Below are 22,684 nucleotides of genomic sequence, written 5' to 3'. Positions count from 1 at the left end.
TCTTTTGGCTATCAAATGGAGGTGTATATTCAAACATAGTCCATCATCTTGATGCATTGGGAGTTTCTTACTTCTAACACATTTTTTAAATCCAGCTTTGAAATTTGGCTACATTCTTTCATATCAGACATTTAACACCACTCTGCAGTGTTATTTTAGTTGTACTGAGTGTCACTATTCACCCATCTTCTTTATAGACCTTTGATGATGAGTTCACATATACAATACATTAATAGCCATCAATGATGTATGTCCCTATCTTTCCTGTCTTTCCCTCTTATATTCTTATTTTTATAATTTTTTTTTTCTATTTCTATCTACTCTGGATTTGACAAAGAAGGTTGGTATTTAATTTAATTTAGTATAGTTAACATACCATTTGGTTATCCTGCCACATAACTTTTTGAAATGCACTGTCTGTATTTTCTTTTATTATGGCCTTACTATGTCCTATGTTGCAAAGTTGTTCTTTATTGGAAAAAAAAAGGGGGGCTTTACATCAAAACTGTTTCAGTTGTTTTATATTTTTGGGACATCTTGTTTGAACTTTTTGCTTCAGATTATGCCACAGCATTTCAAAAGGATTAAGGTCAGGCATTTTTTTAATATATGGTATAGCTTCTGTTTAAACCATTCTGTTGCAAATGACTTATGTATATATATATATATATATATATATATTTTTTTTTTTTTTTTGATCATGGTTATGCTGGTTACGTTTTTTGACCACAGAGGATGAACCCTGATACTCTGATCCAAAGTTTCCCAAATATAGCTTCTAGTAATGTTCAGCAGGCTTCACATGAGTAGCGTTCTTTTTTTGTTTCCTGTGTAGTAACCTCTAGTATACACATTTTCTCCATTTTTTCATATGGTAGACATAGATCTAGTTTAAGAAATTCCTTCAGATCCTTACCAGCCCAAGGTTCTTTGTTACATGAATAAGGATTTTAAAAGGATTTTAAGAAGTGCCCTTGTACTGCTTTGTGCCGTATGCCCACTCTTAGGTAGAGTAGCAATTGTGCTAAATTTCCTTAGATATTGTTTCATAAACCTTTCCAGGCTTTTAAGCTTTAACAAAAGTTCTTCTGATGTCCTTGAAATCCTATTTGATCACACTGCATTGTACTTTTTTTTTAATGCATTCTTTATTTATCGTAACAGTTTTTACTATAGATACAAATAGCAGCAGGCTAGACAGAAAACAGTAGACCCAGTGAGGCCAGTCAAACACAAAGGGCACATTAAAAGCTTGTAAGAAATTGTTTACCGATGGTGTATAAATGCACTAGCGCAATCTCAACCCCTCCCCCCCTTCCCCCTTAAGGGGAAACCCAATAGGAAGCATTATTCCATGGGCTATGTAGATCTGCCACACATCAGACAGTAAAGAAGGCATATATTGAGCATTAGCAACTACAGGATTCGCATGTGTCCTGATTATTCTAATCTATAATATACAAGCCGCATCTAATGGTGGAACTTGAGGGCTGGGTGTAGTCTGAAGAGTCAGAAAAAGAAGGAAAGTAAATAGAGAGCCATAAGAGAAATAGAGGGGAGGGGAGAAGAGGGAAGGAGGAGGGTATAGTGATCTGGGTTGGGCAGGAGGAAGTCCTTAAGACCTTATACGTTTTTGATAACCAGGAAGGTCCGTCAAGTTTGTGTACTATATATATATATATATATATATATATATGTATTAGTGATTAAATTAGGGGTGTATCTCAGGACAGCTACCCAAATTATCCACCCAATTCCACCCTATTTAAACTTTGAACCTTAATATATATATATATATATATATATATATTAATATAGATAGATATACCAAATAATAACAAACATTCTCTACCCGATTCCACCCTAATTTAGTGAAAAGAAGAAAACAAAAGTCTTACTTGCCTAGCAGCTCAGAAAGCCATATCCAAAATTAAAAAAAGAAACGGGAGCATCATGGGCCAACTCACAATTCCTTTCATGTATTTTCATTTTTACGATGACTTAACTTCACTTAAAACCTGGAAGGAGGAAGTCCTTAAGACCTTATATGTTTTTGGTAACCAGGAAGGTCCGTCAAGGTTCTTACATGGGTGTTGCCTATCTATGGATTCCCTGTAAGAGCGTGTTGCCCATTATTTATTTGTAATCTGCTGAGTTGGAGAAGTCCAACCAGTAAAACCATGTTTTAGTAAATCTACTGGTAGTTCCTATAAGAGAGCTAGTTAGATTCTCCATATGTTCAATAGCCTAAATGTGGCGGAACTATTGTCAAACTGTGGGCAGGGAAGGAGAATTCCATAGTGCCGGAATACAAGAGTGTGCTACATTTACTAGGTGGTTGATGACTATTTTTTTTATATGGTTTAATTGAAAAGTAATTGTGAAAGAGGAGGAAGAATCCAAGGTCTAGGGGAATTGTACAGTCAGTGAACTTTTGGGAATAAGCATGTACCTGGGTCCAGAAAGTGTATAGCCAAAGGCAGGGCCAGAATATATGTAATAAATCATCCTGATGTGCATTGCAGTAGGTCAACCCCACCCTAAGACTTAATGCAACACTGGGCTCATTGACATTGAGATTCATGTACCTTATCCATGAATGACCTTGTATGTTAAAGCCATTTGCTCAATATAGGTATGAAAATTGAATATAGGTATGAAAATGTAAAATATGTGTTTAAATTCATTACATAAACTGTTTTTATTATCATTATCCTCAAATAAAAGTCAGATCACATTTTAGGAACCGTTCATGTAGAAATCCAAAAACTCTCTTGGGGCTCACAAGCATATATTTATGTATATTGACGTATGACTATCTATTTATTTCAAAGATTTCTTTCTTTATCCTTAAAACCTTAGTATTCTGATTTAGGTACTGCATATTTTATTCTGCTTTACTAAATCTGACATTTACTTGTCTGTCCTTTTTACAGAGAATACTGACTATTTTGTTTCAGGTACGTACTTGTTCTTACTGCTCTATTAAATATAGGGGGCTGCTCCATTAAGCACAATTCACAGGATAGGTCTGATGGGCTTGGTCTCCCTTTGCCAAATGCCTAATAGATCATGTTGACAGGAAACCAAAGGGGGTCTTGCCAGAGAAATCCCTATACTCACCAATGTATGTTCAGCCAAGAATTGCAGTATTCCTTGTTAACTTTATCTTCATTGTTAATGGAACAGGAGTCTCCAAGGCCACAGAAAAAAAATGGAAGTTAAGGTCACAGCAGCAAACTAACCAGCATGCTTTTTCTCTATAATAAGTTTGAAGATGTCCATATTTGATTATTCTTGAGTTTCTATTACAAAGCCTTTTAAACCTCCCGAGGCAAATGTACATTTATATTCAAAATAAGACAGGTCCCTAGGTAGAGAAATGCAGTGGTATGTCTGCTGCTATCCAATTATCTGAACCCTGTGATAAAAATAGTTGGTGGCCTTTTAAGCAGGCAGTGCATAAGGAGAATAATAATACATTGTTCATAGAATTATTCAACTCCTTTTGTTTCAGTAGCAGATTTTGGAGTAAGTCCCACGCCTCCAATCAGCGTGACTCATAAACCAGAAGAGGACACTTTTGGCGTGAGTTAAATTTTGATATCTTAAGAAAACACAGCCTCAGCTTTTAACATATTTTTCTAACACTGGCGGCTTCTGTGCAGATAATGAACTGAATGTAAACGGATCTGAGCACAAATCCTGCAGTCTTGATGCATTTTCTATGGAAATCTCTATATTGCCAATGAAAGTAGTGTTTCTAAACACTTTCAAAATGTTTACATGATCATAACTGTGGAGTATAAGAACCTATTTAATTAAATTAGGCGCTTAGGCGAGTTTCTCGCCCATGACATACTGCTGAATAATATATTTAAAAATTTGCTTTGCGGTTAGGCTTGGAAAATACATAGTGCTATAATACCCTGGGAATAGAAGGAGTACCCAAGTGAAATTTAATTTTGCACCCTCAATAAATCTTCCTCTTTTGTTCTGACTGGCTTTCCTTCTACCTTCAATTTAACATTTTACAAGGCTAGTATTTTGCATAAAGAAGAACTCTAATGGAGGGGAGCACAATGACTTTGCTGGCCCTCCTGTAGATTCTCCTGTTTCCTAATGTGTCTCTGGAACAGGAAGTGTAGGGAAATCTGCCCAACAACACACAGACAGCAAAAAAAAAAAAAAAAACTCTCATGGGTTTTATTCCTTTCTCCCACTTTAAAAAAAATATTTAGCAACTCATGTGCTTTAACTGAAGGACCAATAACCATTAAAGACACAGTCACCCTCTCCACCCCCCTCCAGCATTGATGCTAGTGTGATGCATTAATACTTCCCACCCCCCTTCCTCCATAGCATTAGTGTCATTCGGACTCATTCCCACTCCCATTCAGGTTTGGTGTAAGTGGGACACACTCCTCCCTCAATTTATATTCAAGAGAGTAATCAGAGAGCCAGCATCACCATATAGTCCAGGTTTGGACCAGGAAGGGGGATATCTCTACTAGGGTCCTTAAAATAACTACAAACCATCCTCATCCCCACTTTTGAGTGGAGCTCAACTTGTCCTCTGGGTGCTTCTGCAGTATTATTGTTATCAGTGCTTGGATGGAAACTAGTAATGATAGTGATCCATTGTGATAGCAATCCCAGATAGCAAGGATAACTTGCCCCAAATATGTGGCAGTGTTGAATTGTAAGTCTGTTAACTTGCTGCATATTCTTACTGGCAAGTTGTACACTTGCAGAACACTTGAAGCACAAGTTCTAGTTTACACTTTTCCAATTTGTAGCAAATTTGGATTGCAAGCCTCTAGCAAGAGCAAAGTTGCAGTGGTGAGTCTACAGCAAGAGCTCTGCAAGTCTACAGCAGTATTTCTCAACTCCGGTCCTCGGGGCACACTAACAGGCCAGATTTACAAGAAACCTAAAATAAATCACAGGTGATATCATTTGCTGCTCAGTGATTGCAGTATTCTAGTCTGCATCTCCCCAAGGTAATACTTAAAATCTGGCCTGTTAGTGTGCCCTGAGGACCGGAGTTGAGAAACACTGGTCTACAGCATGAAAATTCAGCCACAGTGACCCCTGTGGTGGGAAGACTATAGCACAACATTACTGAAACAGAACTTGCAGCAGACTTACAGAATGTTTGCAAAAAATGTTGATCTGGAGTCATGCATTGCAGACTTGCTGCAAGTGTGCAACATACTTGTGAATCCTGGCAAGTCTATCAATAGCTTAGCAAATCATTTTCAAACTTGCAGCACAATTGCTTGCTATCTGGGAATGGCTACCACTTTCCAGACACAAGACTGCTGGAAAAAGAAGAAAGAGGTACTCACTTTCTTTAATGGTGTTGCATCCTCACTGAAGGAAACACTGCAGAATCTCTCATGGTAGCTAGAATGCGCTACCTCACTTGTCCAGCAAGGCATCTGCACTATAGGAAAAGGTATTTTCTTCCCTATATTGTGATACTGTCCCTAGCTAGTTGTTGTCAACAGGATTCCAGATGTGACAGTGCCCTCAACAACCAGATTACTTACTAAGCAGGTCCATGCCTCACACAGCGCTCTAGTAGGGGAATTAAATATATATATATGTATATATATATTCCTGTTCCTTAGTCAATCTCCTTCACCATGGCAGCCCTGAACCAAGAATGCATTAGACCCTAACCTGTACAAGGAAAAGTAATTGGCTGTTATTGTCAGTGCCAGGACTTTAATTTTAAGACCCCATTGGGTATGTGCCCCTGAATTAAAATTTGGTTTTCCCAGTTAAAGCTTATGAACAGCAGCTGTAATTGGCCTGGGAACAAGAGAAATCCTGAGGATTTCTGTATGTAGTATAGCATAAGACATTGATTTATTCTGTTAATTCCATAACATTGACATATCACCAGGCTGATTATGAACAATGTTGTAGGGCATACGGTAGCAGATTTTTTAGATTATATTCAGCATAAGTATTAAAGACCTAACAAAGAAAATAAATCATGAAACAATTTTACAAATTTTAAATGTGATTGTGTAACCTAGTCTAAAACAGTGGAACTAACATTACTATACTGAAGGGGAAGCCAGCTCCAGCACTTAGATTAAAGTCATAATTGTTGTCATAGGTCACATTCTTTGTGTCATCTGTAATTTATATTGTTTCCAAATAATAAAATACCCACTGGAGAGGAGACATCCATTTAACTAGTGACCACATCATGACTCTTTAGATCCTATTTATTGAAGTTTTGCTAAATTTTTACCCAAGATTCATGCATTTTTTCAGTTGAATCTTGGGTACATGGAAATGTTTTCCTCTCATTTTGTTACAATATATTCCCACCGCTCCAATGGTGTCCAAACTGTGTCCAATGGGCTGAATGTGACCCTTTGCTTGCCTTTACCTGGCCTGCAACACACTATTCATCATGCTACCCCCAATGATGTGGCACTATTTCTCCTACTGATCACAGACACTGTTTTTTCTTTTTTCCACTCACCCGCAAGCTGGAGGCATTTTTTGCTTCCACTGATGTAGGAAACTTTTCAAACCCATTGACCACAGTCTAACCCCCCTAAATTCTGAAGGAAAGTAAACTGACTCTTTCTTTAGAAAGCTTGGGGACTACTTCTCTAGACCTTTCCAAGTAGTAATATGCAGAAGACCCTTAGTAATAAAGTGAAACCTGGATCAGACGCCTTCACAGAAGAGGCATTTCCAGCTACAACCTTGTCCTGTTGACTCTTATGCAATACTTTCTCATTTAAAGTTTATAGTTTAGTTAATGCAGTGTGGCTAAACATGCTTTAAAAATTTGTGCTAAAAATTATGAACTTTTTAGGGCTAAACCTTAACTAATGAGTAAGTTGTACCACTCTCTTGTGTGGAAACCTAATAGGACTTTTGATATGTGGTTTCTTCACTCTCCATTTTGAGTTCTAAGCAACAGAACTCCTTCCCATGGGAGTAATAGCTATTATTGTTACCATTCATGTATATCAAATACATGTTAATTTGGGTAAGGCTAGATTGCATTTGTAAATGCAGCTGGGGACATGGGATGCAGTATAATATAATTTACAGAGAACATAAGATATGCCTATTCAGGTTGAAGAAAATCTGTTTCCATAGTTCTAGCAAAAATATTTTTGCTAGAAAGAAATCAAAAGGTGCTATGCATTATAATGTGTTCAATATTGCATAAATATAGCAGTCAGTACAAATTACCAATACAAATCATTGCCGTATTCCATGCTGCATGCTTTCATTAAAGATTGGTGAAAATTACGTACATGAACATTACATTTTGAATGGATGGGAAATCTAATCATATCTTTAATATAAAAATCTTTAATTAGAGGTTTTCAGTTTTGCTACTAAAGATAGTAACATTTTTTTTTCCCAATTATTTACAGGTGTCAATAGCAGTTGGTCTAGCAGCGTTTGCATGTGTCCTTTTAGTGGTTCTGTTCATAGTCATCAACAAATATGGAAGACGGTCCAAATTTGGTATGAAAGGTAAGAAAAGACGATGAGTTTGTCCTATGGATTTGTACTCTATGCTATTGTAATGTTTCAGGTCATGGAAATGTATCTGCAGATTTGTGGTTATGCTGCTGCCATTTCTCTGCTAACTGTTAATATTAGATGCTGTATATACAGTATTACAAGTGTTCACATTTTTTTGTATGCTTCCCCAAGTATTTGGGACTCTTTTGGGATACTGACCAACTCAGACTTCTGGCTTTACTTTTTTTGGCATTAAATTCTTTATAATATAAATAAATGTACTCTTTTGTCAATCCTAAAGCGGAGTTCCACCTAAAAGTTTGGCATGTCATTTTTTTTTTTTTGGGGGGGGGGGTGCGTGTACCTAGATTTGACAGGTAACCACTCCCACTTCCGCTCGGGCAAGTGGAGGTTCTCCTCTCCCCTCCCTCTGCAATCTTCTGGGACAGGTCAGAGGTCCCAGAAGATTGCCTGACCATTCACGACAAGGAGCGCGACTTGCGCATGCGCAGTGCGCACCTGGCTGTGAAGCCGCAAGCTGTCACAGCCAGGTTCTCACACTAGAGATGCCGGCACCGCCAAGAGGAGAGGGAGAGGAACGAGGCTTCAGACGGCCACATAGCTGGACCATGGGACAGGTGAGTGCGTGTTTATTAAAAGTGATCAGCTACACTTTTTGTAGCTGCTGACTTTTAATAAACACAAAAAGGAGTGGAACTCTGCTTTAATACAAGTCTTCTGACAGCTCAAGCTCTTAATGACATTCCTAAACTGGAACTAAATCTACCTATCTTTTACAACCAAGGAAGCTGCCATCTTAGCCTCTGTTTGCACAAGGAACCATTACAGTTATCATTCATATGCCTTAAATATAACTATTTTGGCAAACACTTAAAGGATAAGTTCACCTTTTGCAATGTGTTACGTGTTACATATTCAGGGTGTACCATTTAACATGTCACATATCCCCCATCCTGACAGTTAGTTGGGGATCTTCTCCCCGGCTAGCTGTCACTATCTAAAAAAGACGTGCCATGCGGGGCTCCGCTTGCCTGTGTCATCCATTCATAGCATTCTCTAAATGGGAAAACCACAAGGTCTGACAGCTTTTGCATGTCTGCTTGTAGATCTCAAATGGTGCTGTTGAGCGCCATGGTAGTTCATAGTCTCAAGTGTAACTGCTTGGGCATATCGGAGGTATGGGGAAACATATACACAGTCTGGAGGACCATGGCATCACACCCACAGTCTGCTGATCATGGTTGCAATACTCTACAGGTCCCTAACAAAAAATTCATATTTTTTTACCTGCAAAAGTGTATTTATTTAGTTTTGTAAAGGTGAACTTATCCTTTAAATTGATGGATTTAGTTCTGTTTTAAAACTGATGTGTTATTTAGCAATACATTTTCAAATGAGGTCTGGAATATAATTTAATCTCCACCTGGCTCACTCTGTAGTAGTTTTCATACTGTATTTCATTTTTTTCAGCTTGGATGTGGACTGCACTGATTTTGATATTATATATTAAAAATCACATTGGTTTTGCTGTAAGCAAAATACATACAGTCACATTTGCTTTGTTGTATAAAGGTTCTGAGGACCCGAATGATTCTCAATACAATACACAAATTACATGAAAGTCATACACTAGCCAACCATTATGTCGAAGATGATCTATTATTTTTTTTCTGCATATCATAAATGATGGTCAGTGGTTACTAATAACTGTTTCATAAAGCGCCACCCTTCCCAAGATGTCACATCCCCTTTACATCAAGATCTTCCTGTGGTGGATCCATAAATCAGTTTTACTCTGCTATACACTCAGTGCAAGTAAATAATCGGTGTTGCAACAGCTACTTCATAAATGTGCCCAACGGGCATCCATTTAGATGATCTAGATTATATATATATATATATATTTTTTTTTTATTATTTATATATATATATATATATATATACATATATATATACTTTTTTTATTTATATATATATATATATATATATATATATATATATATACATATATACATATGTATATGTATATACACTATATATATATATATATATATATATATATATATATATATATATATATATATATATATATATATATATATTGCATATACAGTATATATATATATATATAGTGTATATATATGGATGCCCAGTATAAATATATTTATAATGGTGCTTGCGCCTAACATGCAATGAGTAACTGTTTTATGATGTGCATAATTATGTATAGTTACATAATTAATCTGGTTGAAAAGACATCCAGTTCAACCCAAGGAAAAAACAAAAGAAAAACCTCCATATACACAATCCTATACCCACAGTTAATCCAAAGGAAAAAGAAAAACCCAATAAAGCGTTATCCAATTTTCTTCAGCAGGGAAAACATTCCTTCCTGGTCCCTCAAACGTCAATTGGATATTCCCTGGATCAACTTTATCTGTAAATATTAGTATCCAGTTATATTATGCGTATTTGGAAGTTCAATATTTTTTTCCTCTGAATGTAAAGAGTGCCCCCTTGTCCTCTGTGATGACCTTAAGGTGACAAACTCTACACCAAGTTCACTATAAGGACCACTTATGTTTTTATAGCCATGATAGCCATCATAGCAATGATTAAGGCCTAATGGCCGAAACACATTTTTGACTGTTGTTCACCTTTAATAATATAACTATGTTTTAGCCGACTTCCGTGGCACCAGCCTTTCTCCCTTTTTTGCATGTTATTTTTTTATACATGGTAATTATACCCCCCCCCCCCTTAATTTTCTCTTCTCAAGAATACATTCAGTTCATCTAATCTGTCCTCATAGCTGAGCTCCTCCATGCCTCTTATCTGCACTTTCTCCAGTTCTCCAGAAATCATTTTTTTTGAACTGGTGCCCGAACTGCATATTCCAGATGAGATCTTACGAATGACCTATTAACCTTTAGTAAATCAGCCCCATTGTCTCTGTAATTGAAGCTGTATATGGTCGCTAAAGCCTGTCTGTGGCCACACACATTTAAACCATTTCAGAAAGTTATCTTAGAGCTAGCAAGGAAAGAATTGGCAGTGCCGTCACCGCAAGCTAGTATGCGACCTCTCATATTGATCTGCTTCAAAATTACAGCCACAAAAGACTTGTTTTGTCAATTACAGAGAAAAAATACATGCTAAAGATGTAGCTCCTTGTTAAACTGGTTATAATATCTCTGTGTTGTTCAGTGTAGTTTCTTGCCTTGGCGGAATGCCACCTTCATTGAATTTTCTTCCTCCTCTGCTTGGCATTTCTTGTTAATATTGCGTAACAGATGCAACGCTTCCCTTTCAAATCTTGTGTAAATTAGCATTGAGGCATCCAGTGGAGAAAAATGTGACTTGACAGGACTCACTGTTTATTAGACTAAAATGAACGACCAAGATGATAAAACCATATCTCGGAGATTCTGCGTTTTTCTATAAAAATATAAAAGATGAAAACGAAACAAGCAGAAAAAGAACAAGCAGTCAATTCATTAATGTCTACGCCTGTGAGTCGCACTGAATGGTGGTGAAAAGAGATTTGATACTTTGTCTATAGCAACTAATAAGACGCCAGCTTCCATGTTATGGAGACCTATGATCGGTCAGTTTGGAATATGTTCTGTTTTTGCACTGTTTGTCTCTTTGCATTGTGTTATAGTTGTTCAGTTTCATGTGTCAGTATTTGGGAACTGCACTGTGGTTGCATTCTCCCTTTGACTTGGACGGAGAAGCAATATGGCGGTGTAGAGTACAGATTATCTGTAAGGTTTTATACTATCTAGGTATCTATGGTGTTTTGTATCCTGGGATCTTCCTGAGGCATCATTCCCTTGGCTGCTGAAATTGTACCAGCCAGCCACCCACAGGCCCTGTACCAGCCAGCCACCCACCACAAGGTGCCAGCCAGCCACAACCACCCACCCACCTACCACAGGGTGCCAGCCAGCCACCCACCACAGGGTGCCAGCAAGCCAACCATTAAGCATTAAACAAAAATGAACATGCTCAGTACCAGACAGGGTGCCAGCCAGCCACCCACAGGTCCTGTACCAGCCAGCCGCCCACAGGCCCTGTACCAGCCAGCCACCCACCACAGGATGCCAGCCAGCCACCTACCCACCACAGGGTGCCAGCCAGCCACCCACCCACCTACCACAGGGTGCCAACCAGCCAGCCACCCACCACAGGGTGCCAGCCAGCCACCCACCCACCTACCACAGGCTGCCAACCAGGCAGCCACCCACCACAGGGTGCCAGCAAGCCAACCATTAAGCATTAAACAAAAATGAACATGTTCAGTACCAGATTTGTGTCAAAAAATGTCTTTATTTTCAAAACTTTAAATGTACAAAATATCGGCCCATGTCGGCCGAAACTGATATGTTGTGACCAAAATATTGGTATAGACCCTGAAAAAAACCATAGCTGTGTATCCCTAATTTATGGTTATATATATGAATTATTATATTTTGCATACTATTGCACATATTCACTAGGTATCATTATGTTTTGTTTATATATGCATTTTTTTTTTGTTTATCACTGGTACTAACCAGATTGATTAGCTTTAGGAACCAGAGACCAGCATTGCACGCAGTGCCGTATCGCAAAAGAAGCACTGGTCATGAAGTGGGGTAAATCTTCCAGAGCTGAAGAGGATAATGCAGTATTTCTCTGATTCACACTTTTTTTTATAAAAGAAGAAAATACGACCTGTAAAGAAAATAGCCTAGTTACACTTGTTTTTGCCTCTATTCACACAGAACAATTGCACATGCAGTTTTGCAGCATAGTTAGCTCTTTTAATAGGAGATTTATTTTTGTGGGAACTGGTGATTTTCCTTTGCATCAATTTAAATAGTAAATTCAATTTTTAGCTTTGTTATTTAGCTTACACACAAAGGCCTGCCATCCTACTTTGTTGTTTTACACTTCGCTCTGTTTAATGGTCTTTATTAAAAAAAAAATGAAATGTGATTTTGGCATAGTTACAATTTGTACTACAACATGGGAAATATTATCTTAGGCTCTCAGCACTTGTTCAGTTGGTCACCTATGAGAGATAATGGATCACACATGTCTCCCTTGGATTTGGTTTGGGATCTCTCGTCCAGTGTTTCCTAATCCAAAAAATATGAGACAAAACTCAATTAGTTGTGGCTCCACATCCCCATGTAAAATGTATAGAAAAAAAGCAAAAAGAAAGTTGGGACTTTAAAGGTAGCCACTCATAACCCCAAAGAGAAATGGACTCAAGTGTTTATATAAAAATACAATTTATTTAGACATCATTAAAAGATTACATAAAATCACTACATAAACACATACATTATGCCCCGGTTCACACTAGGGCGACCCTGGTCGCCTCACAGGTCACCGTAGGTCACCTCCCATAGGGAAGCTGCGGACCCGTTCTAATAGGAGCGACACAAGTCGCTCCGTCTTAGAAAAAGGGTCCGGAGCTTCTTTGGGGCGACCAGGAGGCGACCGCCGTAGACTTCAATGCTATGAAGTCCGTGGCGGCCGCTCCGAGGTCGTGGCACGCTGCTCGCACCGCGACCTCGGAGGTCGCGGTGCGAGGTAGCGTCGCCTGCATGTGAACGGGGGCTAACTCCTCATTATAAGACAGGGTATACCCGTGGAACCCAGATATTTTCAGCATTTACTATACGACATTTGTTTACACCACAGGTATTTCCATGGACCTCTCCCTTGTAGATTAGGAGAGAGCCTGTCTTATAATGAGGAGATAATGTATTTGTTTATGTAGCGATTTTATGTAATCTTTTAATGATGCCTAAATAGATTGTATTTTTATATAAACACTTGAGTCCATTTCTCCTTGGGGTTATGAGTGGCTACCTTTAAAGTCCCAACTTTCTTTTTGCTTTTTTTCTATCTAGCCCAGTGTTTCTCAACCTTTTCCCAGTCAAGGTACGCTTTAAATTTATGCAAAACATTGATGCACACCTCAAAGGTTTTACATATTGTAGCAACATCCACACACACATAGGACACCCAACATTCAAGATAATTTATTCTTGCAAGGCAATTACACTTTTGCACACTAGTACTGACTTATATCTCAGAATTTGTTCTACCTCACTTTCTCACCACCGTGCAGTTAACATGACCCCAGTGCTGACAGAGAGGGGCGAGGGTCAAACAAGGATGCTGTGCAGGTGTCAGATGTCCTTCTTATCAACGGATGTCAGTTGTTAGGGTGCTGGCGGCTGGCCCACATGGTGCCCAAGCTTGTAATGTTGCACTATAAAAAGGTTTGGTTTAAGTAACAAAAATGCAGGCTTGATTTATCCACTGGCTTGTACATTTTTGGGCAATTTTTAGGCATTTTGTCAAAGCACCCCTAAAGAACCTAGGCACCCTGGTTGAAAATGGCTGCTCTAGTCTATTCCACATTCAACTGAATGCTCATTTTAACAAAAATAATGCAAAAGTGAGCATAACTTTTTAATTGACTTTTGTTCAAATTTCACATCTTGATAGAGTAACTCTTCCTCTCTAATTACTCTTCTTATTTTTAATTAACATCAATGGATGTCAAGCAGAAGCAACCTGCCATCATTGAGTTCTTAACAAAAGAGGGGTGCAGGATGTCCGATATCCACAGAAAACTACAAAAGATAAAGAGATGACACCAATGACAAGAGTCACATATGCCTCGTTTCCACTGAGCAGAACGGTTCGGGTCGGTACAGTTTGGAAGGGTTAGAATGGTCCGGCCTATTCAGGTGAGCGTTTCCACTGCAAGTCGGACCGCCAGGGGCCATGTGGGGGTTTACACCAAATGCCTTTTGACGAGAGCATTGAGGTTTTCCTGTCCGCCAATCAGTGGAATGTATCGTGTGACGCCCTAACCATACCGTACCATTTCCTATGGCCCTATATCTGAAGGAGGACCAGGAATGGTGCAGTTTGGTTCAGTTGTATGGGCCACTTTCATAATGGAAACACTCAAAATAGCGTACCGTACCGAACTGACCCGAACCGATCCACTCAGTGGAAACGAGGCATAATTGGTCTTGGACACTGGCCTTGGTCAGTGGTGTCATCTCTGTAAACAGCCGACACCCCTCCTTCATCAGGAACTCAATAATGGCACGTTGGTTCTGCATGGAACCCATTATTTACCCACAATGAAAATAAGAACTTACTATAGAGTGTAACACACCCTATAGTACCTATCGAACCTGGCCTTATTACCCCAGTTAGAACACACACAGCCAGGTGCATAGCATTTTCCCCATTCTTTCACTGGCTAGAAGAAATAGTCTAGGAGTGTCTTTTTTTGTTTTATTGGAACTTGAATGGGGTGAGGGGGCATGAGATACCCAAGAACTGAAGAACTGAACACTTTGAGGAAGTTTCTCTAGCTTGCTGAGCTACACAAAATTTCCCACTAAATCTATTGCTGGCAGGAGACTAGGTCTTTTTCCCAATTGACAAAATAGAGCTACACATAGTCACTAACCTCCAGGACCGGGGTCGATTACTAACATGGCCACAGGATCATCAGTTGCCTACTTTTGATATCGACTGGGCCCTCTCCAGTAAAGGAATTGTAATTTCAAACCACCATAGAAGAGCCGAACATGTCTCCTCCTGGTGCTTTCTTTCCTGTTTGCATCTCCAGACCCAAACGAACTCCAGGACTAAGCTTTTGCAAGTAGGCCACACCAGCTGAAGCCTCAGCTGGAATCTCAATGTCTTCTAGGAGACAGGGGTCTCCTGCTTCTGGATTGGAACCAGGAACTCTGCTGTACCGCCTCATATCCCAGTCTATTTAGAAGCTCTTCGACCACCTTCTGGACACAACTTCCCAGGGTTTGGCTGGAGACCCATAAATATTCAGGCTGCTTACTCCTATTCTTCCTCCCACTATAATTCTAGAATCCTCTAGAATTCAGGGGGACACAATCAGAACAGCAGCCTGTGAGACACTGATCAGACCTAAACAATCAACCTTTGCTCCATTGATTACAGAGGAGCTAAACTGAATTGAACTATCAGCCTACTCTACACCAGGAGGAGCTTCAAGAGGAAGAGTTATGCCTCGTACACATGCAATGATTGTTGGCCGTGAATTTTCGGCCAACGTCCGATCGGACGATTTTCGGCTTGTTAGTATGATGCTTCCGACAACCGACTTTGACTTTTCGGCTGAACAAAATCTGGTGTGCAGGCTATAAAATTTTTGTTGGCCGTCAACAGAACGACCGATTTTCCGTCAGTCAGTACAGATTTCGGCAGACAAAATTCAGATGAGCAAGACTGGGCATGCTCAGAGAAGAAAAAACACACGGAAAGTTAACCAGCACATGACATCACTTTTGAAGTTGTTTTTTGTTGGCCGAGAAAATTTGTGTGCAGTCTAGGCACATTCCAACCAACAAAACAACACTGGACAAAAGACGGCCGATAATCGTTACGTGTGTACGAGGCTTTACTCTACCAACAAGTGAAATTTGAATCACCCATGTAAGATAATAGGAAAAGGTAAGGCCACTTTTGCATTACTTTTGTTACAACTCATCTTCAAATGCATCTCTTGCCATATGCAAAAAAAAAAAAAAAACTTCTTGCACCCGAATGCATTTGTAATTAATACCAAGGGTTGGATAGGTTTACATCATAAAAATATATCCTCAGTTATAGAAATTGATGAGTGAATGTATCAATTGAAATGCAAGAGAGTTTGGCGGAAGACATTATCATTTTAGTCGTGTGGTCAGACATTTTTTTTTTCTTTATTTCCTAAGCAGAAGATAAAAGAAAAAGAAAATATATTCCGCACACACTATCAGGAAACCTTTTAAGAGGTCCATCACTATCAATTCATTTAGTATTCGCTATATTACATCTGATCAAAGCACATTCATTTGATATTTATGTGGATGTCAAATGTACTTCCAGTGTTCCTCTATTATAATTTAGCATTAGTTAATAGGTACTTTGAACCGAAGTGGATAATTATGATGGGGGATATTAATGCCCCCCCTCCCCCCTTACCTAATAAAGAGTTAGCTTTATTAATAGAAATAAAATATGTAATTGCTATCAGTTGTGCTGTTTTGTGGTGGTTATGTATTTTCAAACAGCATAAATGTAAAAAAAGGTTAATTACCAATTAAGCGTTTTCAAATTCACAGCCAAAGGTTTTAATAAATTTAGTGAAAGTTAAAGCGGTATGAAACCCAAATACAAACTTTTTATTATATTGCAGCTTATCATTGCTTAGATTTGATGGCGGCATTATCGTTTTTAGGCTTTCTTTCTTCTATTTTTTTTAATGATCTAGCCAGTAAGTAAGCCCTCTTGAAGATGTAGGAGTTGAGACAAACCATTAACCAATGACAGGAATTCTTCAAAATTATCAGATTTTATTTATTCATGTAAAACCTTTGTCCCAAAAGGAAAAAAAAACTGTTGCTGTAATTGCAGTGCGAGCTGGAGTTTGGCTTTCATTTGTTAGTGTATCGTAATCTGTTAGTCCATCTAACACTACCCTCTTCCCAGCAGGGCTGCTGATAAGGCAGTACAGCTAGCCACCCTGTACTGGGCCCAGGCCCCGTCAGTTCAAAAAGGGGGACCAGTCACCTGTTAAGCAAGGGGGCCCGGCTATACTGTCTTATTGCAGACACCGATCCTCTTCTGTCTCCCACTGGAGCACTGCCAGGGCCAGCTTCCCCTCCTCTACCCCCCTTCAGCTGCACTGTAAGGGGTTTGGTTCTAGCACAAATTCCCTTTCCATCTGCTGTCCGGGCCCTCGTTTGCCCCTTTCCTCCACAGTGCGGCTGGGTTTTCTCCTCTCCTGCCGGCTATGAGGGTCACTCGCGGGAAGCTCGGGGGCGAGCGTGCGCCGCCACCGGCCCCCTCCCGCCCCCACTCAGCAGCGGGGAAGCAGATGCACGGTTCAGGCAGTTTTCGATTGCCACCTGACACCCGCGATCGCTCCCCGCTGAGAGAGAAGGACAGGCAGGTGTTGTAAACATAGCCGACCGTTCTTCTCTCTGGAATGATCACAGAGCTCCCGTGATCCTTCTATATAAGATCACATGTCTCTATGGTCATTTCACAAGCCACGCCCCCCCCCCCCCCCACAGTTAGAATCACTCCTCTAGGCTCACATTTAACCCACTGATCACCCATAGGGTTAACTCCTTCCCTGCCAGTGTCATTATTACAGTAACACTTCATATTTTTAGCACTGATTACTGTAGTAATGTCACCGGTCCCCCCCAAAAGTGTCAAAAATGTCAATTAGGGGTCCGATCTGTCCGTCGCAATGTCGCAGTCATGCAGTTAGTAGACACAATAACTTTTGCGCAAGCCGATCAAAGTACGCTTATTGTGACTTTTTTTTACCAAAAATATGTAGCGGAAAACAAATTGGCCTAAAATGTTAAAAACTATTTTTTTTTTTTGAGAATGTCACTATTTTTTGTTTATAGTGCAAAAAATAAAGATCACACAAATGATAAAATACCACCAAAAGAAAACTCTATTTGTGGGAAAAAAAGGACATCAATTTTATTTGGGTGCAGCATCGCACGACCGCGCAATTGTCCGTTACAGTAACGCAGTGCCGAATCGCAAAATAAGGCCTGGTCATTAAGAGGGCAAATCCTTCCGGTCTGAAAGTGGTTAATTTGGGATAACCCCAGTACATATACCATGCACAATCCTGTGCTTGTCTTTATATACATATTCATCCCTCTCTCTCTCTGTATTCCAGACCTGTAAAAACCTCTGATTACCCCTGAAATTACTTTTCCTCTTACTTCCAACCATAATAAATCTTTCTCTGTCAATAGTTTTGAACAGCTGAATGATTTGGAAAATTGCTTAAATTATATTGTTGTGAAAACAATCGTTTCACAGTATGGAGACCTGTATTATACACTGAAAGCTCTATGAAGCCTTTTGAATTGAAATCTACATTTGCATATTGAGAACGATAGGAGAGCAAACCAAGTGGAATCCATGTGCAGTGTTGGACCAGTCCTGTGGCAGGAAGGCCCGTGTATAGAAGTCTAAATCCAATATTTCACAGCTTTCACAATATCTGCGAAATATCTCTTTCCCCCTGTATTTATAAAGATCCATACAGAATTTGTTTTTTTCAGAATATTTCAACAATGATAGTCCTGTGAATTTTATGTGATAGACCAAACTTTTTTGGGTCGAGACCCACTTCTGAATATAGTTATTTTTTGGGACCAACTTGCTTGCAATTGAATATTGTAAAGTGCTACAGAATTTGTTTGCGCTATATAAATACAAATAATAATAATAATAATAATAATAATGCATATTTTAAAGGGAGGGGATGTTAAATTATAAATATCAATTTATTACTTTTCAATTTATTATTGAATACACTTGCCAGGTGTTCTAAGTTAGGGGTCAGAAACCTGTGGCATGTGGCATGGGACGAGAATCCCGTCGCCAGTCTAGACAGCAGAACCGAGGAGCTGGCTCTGCACCCCATGAACATATCCTACATAAGGCCCCTTTCACACATACGGTCCGTTCAGTTCATCAGTTCAGTCACGTCAAATGTATCAGTTTTTCATCAGTTTTTCATCCGTTTTTCATCCGTTTTTCGTCAGTTGTCATCCGTTTTTCGTCAGTTGTTATCCGTTTTTCATCCGTTTTTCGTCAGTTGTTATCCGTTTTTCATCCGTTTTTCGTCAGTTGTCATCCGTTTTTCGTCAGTTGTTATCCGTTTTTCATCCGTTTTTCATCAGTTGTTATCCGTTTTTCATCCGTTTTTCATCCGTTGTCATCCGTTGTCATCAGTTGACATCGGTTTTTCATCCGTTGTCATCAGTTGACATCCGTTTTTCATCCGTTGTCATCCGTTTTTCGTCCGATCCGTTTTTTTGACGGATGAAAAATAGGGCATTCATCCGTTCAAAAAAACGGACATTGACGGAAGTGGATGAAAACGGATGTTAACTGATGATCATCAGTTGTCATCCGTTTTTACATAGAGATGCATTGATGTCCGTTTTTCATCCATCAACGGATGGATGAAAAACGGACAAACGGACAGCATGTGTGAAAGGGGCCTAACAGCTCACAAACGTACTCACTGATGCAAGTATCCTCCTTGCGGGAAATGCAGACCAGCCTCTGTAAACTGCGTGGGCGGGGTCCTGAATCTATTGCAATTTGACTGCTCTGGCTCTCTGTTATTTGCGCGGGCTCACACAGCACAATTTAAGTGGGCCCGCGCTCAGTGGTTTCCGGCTCAGCGCAACCCACTCAAACGCAGCTCGCAACCCACCAGTGGGTCCTGACCCACAGTATGGGAACTCCTGTGATAGACAATGTAACCCAGCATGTCTCAGCCTTTTCAACACTAACTTTCACAGTCTCTGGAAACCCCTGATAACAATTACTATATTTAACCACATCCCACCAGGCCTATAGCAAAATGACAGCTTGGTGGTGGCTCTCCCATTCTGACTGGACATCCTTCAGAATAAGCCACTCGTGCGCGCCCCCAGGGAGCGGAGTGACAAACGGCGACACATCGAGACACACCAGATCTCCAATTACGGTAAGGAGCCTATGACGTAGACTCTTTACCATGTGATCATCTGTGTCCAATCACAGCTGATGACAGCCTAACTAGGAAGTGCCGGTTATCGGCAATCCTCTATTCACGATGACAGGGCATGAGTAGAGGAGAGCCGATAAATGGCTCTCCTGACAGGAGGGATCTGCACTGATACTCAGGGCAGTGATTATTAGTGCAGCCCTATCGGTGATTCCCACCAGTGCCCAACAATGATGACCATCATTGATTCCAATCAGGGCCCATCTGTGATGCCTGTCAGTACCTCCTCATCAGTGCCATATATCAGTGCCATCTTTCAGAGCCCAACAGTGCTGCCCCTCAGTGCCCATCATCGCCCGTCAGTGCCCATCATTGCCACCTATTGGTGCACATTAGTGCTGCCTATCAGTGCCCATCATTGCCGCCTATCAGTGCCTATAAAGGCTTTCCATCAGTGTCACCTATCAGTGCCCATCAATTCTGCATATCAGTGCCGCCTATCAGTGCCCATCAGTGCTGAATATTAGTGCTGCCTATCAGTGCCTTCTCATCAGTGCTACATATTAGTTCATCCTCATCAGTTCCCATCAGTGCCACCTCATCCGTACCTCCTCATCAGTGCAGCCTCATCAGTACACATCAGTGAAGGAGAAAACTTGCTTATTTACAAAAATGTATAACAGAAACAAAGAAAACCCTTTTTTTTTTTTTTTTTTACATTTCCAGAATTTTTTCATTGTACTAAAAAATAAAAAACTCAGTGGTGATTAAATACCACCAAAAAAAAGCTATATCTGCCTAAAAGAAAATGGTAAAAATGTGGTTTGGGTACATCGTTGCATGACCGCGCAATTGTCATTCACAGTGCGATAGCGCTGAAAACTGAAATTTGGCCTGGGCAGGAAGGGGGTGAAAGTGTCCTGTATTGAAGTGGTTAAAACTACACTTGTGGTCATTGAGAAGAATGACTCCCTTACAGATAGCTAAAAAAGATCAATGGTGTCAGTAGAAAATTATCTGAGAGGCAGAAATTGCTCATTGCTCAAGGAACCCCTAACAACCTCTGGAGGAATCCCAGGATTCCATGGAACCGTGGTTGAGAAACGCTGGTGTAACCATACAGGTTATAGTGAGAAGGGATTCAGGCTTCATGTACATGACTGTACATGGGCTGTACAGCATGCTGAGCCTGTGTAATGACAATCCCAGGACCCCCTTCCTCTGTGTACAGTTGCTGGTTGATATGCATCTGAAGAGGCGACTGTACATGGTTGTACACTATAAGTTGTGTAGTTGCATCTGCAGCTTGTCCCCTAGCCACTGTGCTATCAGGAGATGGTTTGGGGACCATGGAAGAAGGGGAGGATCAGAGGAGACAGGATCAAACAGCCTTTTTAGACAATGCAGAGGATTAACCCCTTAGGCTCCACAGTGAGTATAACAAGCATAGCAAATACAGACTGATTTTACCATTGTGGGCTTAGTAATATTTTAAGCCTCTTAATTGGTTTCACTGGAAGGGATAGTACCCCATTGTAGATCGAATAATGCCACAAGGGCCTGATAAAGGCAAGCAAAGGGCCACATCCAGCCCCAGGGCTGCAGTTTAGAGACCTACTAGCCTGGAATTATGACATATGTACATACATACCATTGGAAGAGACACACTGGCCACATAGCTGCATGTGAACTGTTTGCTGCTGGCCCATTGTAATCTAGCTGGGCACAGATCAAGATTGATTTTATATATATAAGTTGCACATCTAGAGCTTGCATTCAGTTCTGGTCATCAGTCCCCAGGAAGGATGTGCTGGAACTGGAGAGAGTCCAGAGAAGGGCAGCAAAACTAATAAGGGGGCAGAAGGACCTCAGTTATGAGGAAAGGCTACTCACAGTAGGCTTATTTTCCTTGGGGAAGAGATGCTTATAAGGAGATAACATTATATAAATATCTAAATGGTGATTCTAGCATAGGGAGAAAAGTATTGAGTTTCAGGTCACTCAAGAGGACATGTGGTCACTCAATGAAGCTGTATCTGTATGAGAAGCCGTTCAACCATAAACTGCAAATAGGGTTCTTTACTATTAAAACAGTAAGGATGTGGAGCTTGGTAGTAAACAAGCGTGTAGTAGTCATATGACACGCGTCTACTGTCCTACCCTGCTGTACCTTGTACCACTTATGTGAATAAAGGAACTTTTCTTCATTGGATTCCGTGGTGGTGTGCGACCATTTTCTTCTTTCATCCCTTCCACAATCAGTAGTATCAGTGGGACGCCTTTGACGATGTCCTATTGCAGTGATGGTGAACCTTGGCACCCCAGATGTTTTAGAACTACATTTCCCATGATGCTCAACTACACTGCAGAGTGCTTGAGCATCATGGGAAATGTAGTTCCTAAAAACATCTGGGGTGCCAAGGTTCGCCATCACTGTCCTATTGGACGAAACATGTTAGGCGGTTCTCTGGAGACACAAGCATGCTATGAGCAGCAGCATTTGACTCATTGAATAGAAGTCTGTTGTTTATTACGGGCTTTACTATGCAT

General features: G+C 40.1%; 1 protein-coding gene across 4 annotated transcripts in view; it reads left to right on the top strand.

Annotated features, from left to right (window-relative positions):
- The window catches only part of NTRK3 (neurotrophic receptor tyrosine kinase 3), a 1,045,167-nt gene that overhangs the window by 559,706 nt on the left and 462,777 nt on the right, over nt 1-22,684 (top strand). For 2 of the 4 annotated variants that reach the window (XM_082254693.1, XM_082254696.1), the window contains exons 10-12: nt 2,937-2,960; nt 3,518-3,588; nt 7,425-7,527. In XM_082254693.1, the coding sequence (XP_082110819.1) occupies nt 2,937-2,960; nt 3,518-3,588; nt 7,425-7,527 (198 nt within the window). The remainder of the gene's footprint in view (nt 1-2,936; nt 2,961-3,517; nt 3,589-7,424; nt 7,528-22,684) is intronic. The other 2 variants (XM_082254694.1, XM_082254695.1) reach the window with 2 other exon arrangements.

Source organism: Pelophylax lessonae (assembly GCF_965119305.1).
Source record: "Pelophylax lessonae genome assembly, chromosome: 4".
NCBI lineage: Eukaryota > Metazoa > Chordata > Amphibia > Anura > Ranidae > Pelophylax > Pelophylax lessonae.
The sequence above is the reverse complement of the archived record's forward strand: the minus strand, read 5'-3'. Positions and strand labels throughout refer to the sequence as shown.